This window comes from Macadamia integrifolia, chromosome 8, assembly GCF_013358625.1.
Source record: "Macadamia integrifolia cultivar HAES 741 chromosome 8, SCU_Mint_v3, whole genome shotgun sequence".
Lineage (NCBI taxonomy): Eukaryota > Viridiplantae > Streptophyta > Magnoliopsida > Proteales > Proteaceae > Macadamia > Macadamia integrifolia.
This window is the reverse complement of record NC_056564.1, coordinates 3,247,066-3,248,586: the sequence shown is the minus strand read 5'-3', so window position 1 is coordinate 3,248,586 and position 1,521 is coordinate 3,247,066. Positions and strand designations below refer to the sequence as shown.

Genomic DNA, 1,521 nt, shown 5'->3' with positions numbered 1-1,521 from the left:
GCTACAGCCCGCAAGTAGTAGTGGTGGATCATATAACCCCCATTGTCCGCACTCCGCACTCCGCACTCCGCACCACCCGCGCTCTGAGGTGACGTGACATTGATAAGTGTGTCGGGTGACATGCGTTTGTACACGTGTCCAACCGAAAATAAACGGTTTGCCACCTCCGTTGAAAATAACGGAACACCTCGTTAACTCACATGGTTAAGGTTAAGCATTTCACACGTGAGAGAGTTAACCAACGTGGACACCACCTTTACATTACCGCGTATTTCAGAAATCAAAAAAAAAAAAAAAAAAAAGGAAGAAAAAGGATAGTGGGCCCCATGATACATCACCCGACCGTTCATCACTTCATCCTTTTCTGATCTGACCTTTGATCTTAAGTGGGTCCCTCACTCCCTTTTCCCATATGGTGTAACAGAGAAGGGCAATTCGTTATTCGTTATTATCATTATTAAATAGATACTCACTCCCTCCATGTCCTCACCTGTCTGCTTTGCCACTCCACTTTGTATATTCATTCAAAAATTCTCAAAACCCAATTAAGATTTTCTCTCTCCTCCGCGTGCAGACGTAGACTGCGGAGAGTTTTTCTTGTGGAAGCTTTAATGGCGGAAATGTAGCGGTGAAAGGAAAATCAGACAAGGAAGGAGAAAAAGCTTTGAGAATTTGGGGTTTTGATACATAGGGAACGAAATGCCGTTGACAAGGTTCCAGACAAGGAACGAGTATAGTTTAGCGGATCCAGAGCTTTACAGAGCTGCTGGTAAGGATGATCCCGAAGCTCTACTTGAAGGTGTCGCCATGGCAGGTCTCGTTGGTGTATTACGTCAGTTGGGAGACCTTGCTGAGTGAGTGTTATGATCTTCTCTTATATATGGTGTTTAGTTCTATTAACTCTGGTGTTTATACGTCCGATATGGGGATTTTTACTCGAGGATTTCCTGCTTGATTGATTGAAATGCGCGCCAAGAACTAAAATTTGGTTAGGCATTTCTGTATTTGCTGGTTGTCTCGCAAGATCGGATTTTTTTTCGTTTTTGGAATTTTAGATCTGTAGGGCCATGAAGAGTAGAAAGCTGGCTAGCTTGGCTGCTTCTTTTTTAATCTATCTCTCTGTAGCTTGTATTTCGGTGTTTCAAGGACGGTGGCGAGAAGTCTAGTTTCGAATTGGTTGTTTCTGTGATCTGTGGGGCCATGAAGAGTAGAAAGCTGGCTTGTTTGGCTGCTTCTTTTTCAATCTATCTCTCTGTAGCTTGTATTTCGGTGTTTCAAGGACGGTGGCGAGAAGTCTAGTTTCGAATTGGTTGTTTCTGTGATTGGATTTTGTATTCCTGTTGTTATATATAACATATAGACGAGAATCTAATATGCGATTCTGATTGAAATTTATATGTACATTGTCAAGTAATTTTCTCGTCTGATTTGATTTCCCGTTTGAATTAAGGAGTTGGTGAAATTTGTATATAATTTTTTTTCACCTAATACTGAATTTTGGGAATAAAGAGGGGGGGGGGG

The 1,521-nt window shown here is 41.9% G+C and overlaps 1 protein-coding gene across 2 annotated transcripts in view; it reads left to right on the top strand.

The window, feature by feature from the left end:
* Positions 1 to 474: 474 nt before the first annotated feature.
* LOC122087256 (protein SCAR2-like) overlaps positions 475 to 1,521 on the top strand; it is a 9,625-nt gene continuing 8,578 nt past the window's right edge. For both annotated transcript variants that reach the window (XM_042656324.1, XM_042656323.1), the window contains exon 1: positions 475 to 854. In XM_042656324.1, coding sequence (XP_042512258.1) covers positions 700 to 854 — 155 coding nt within the window. In that variant the 5' untranslated portion in view covers positions 475 to 699. The remainder of the gene's footprint in view (positions 855 to 1,521) is intronic.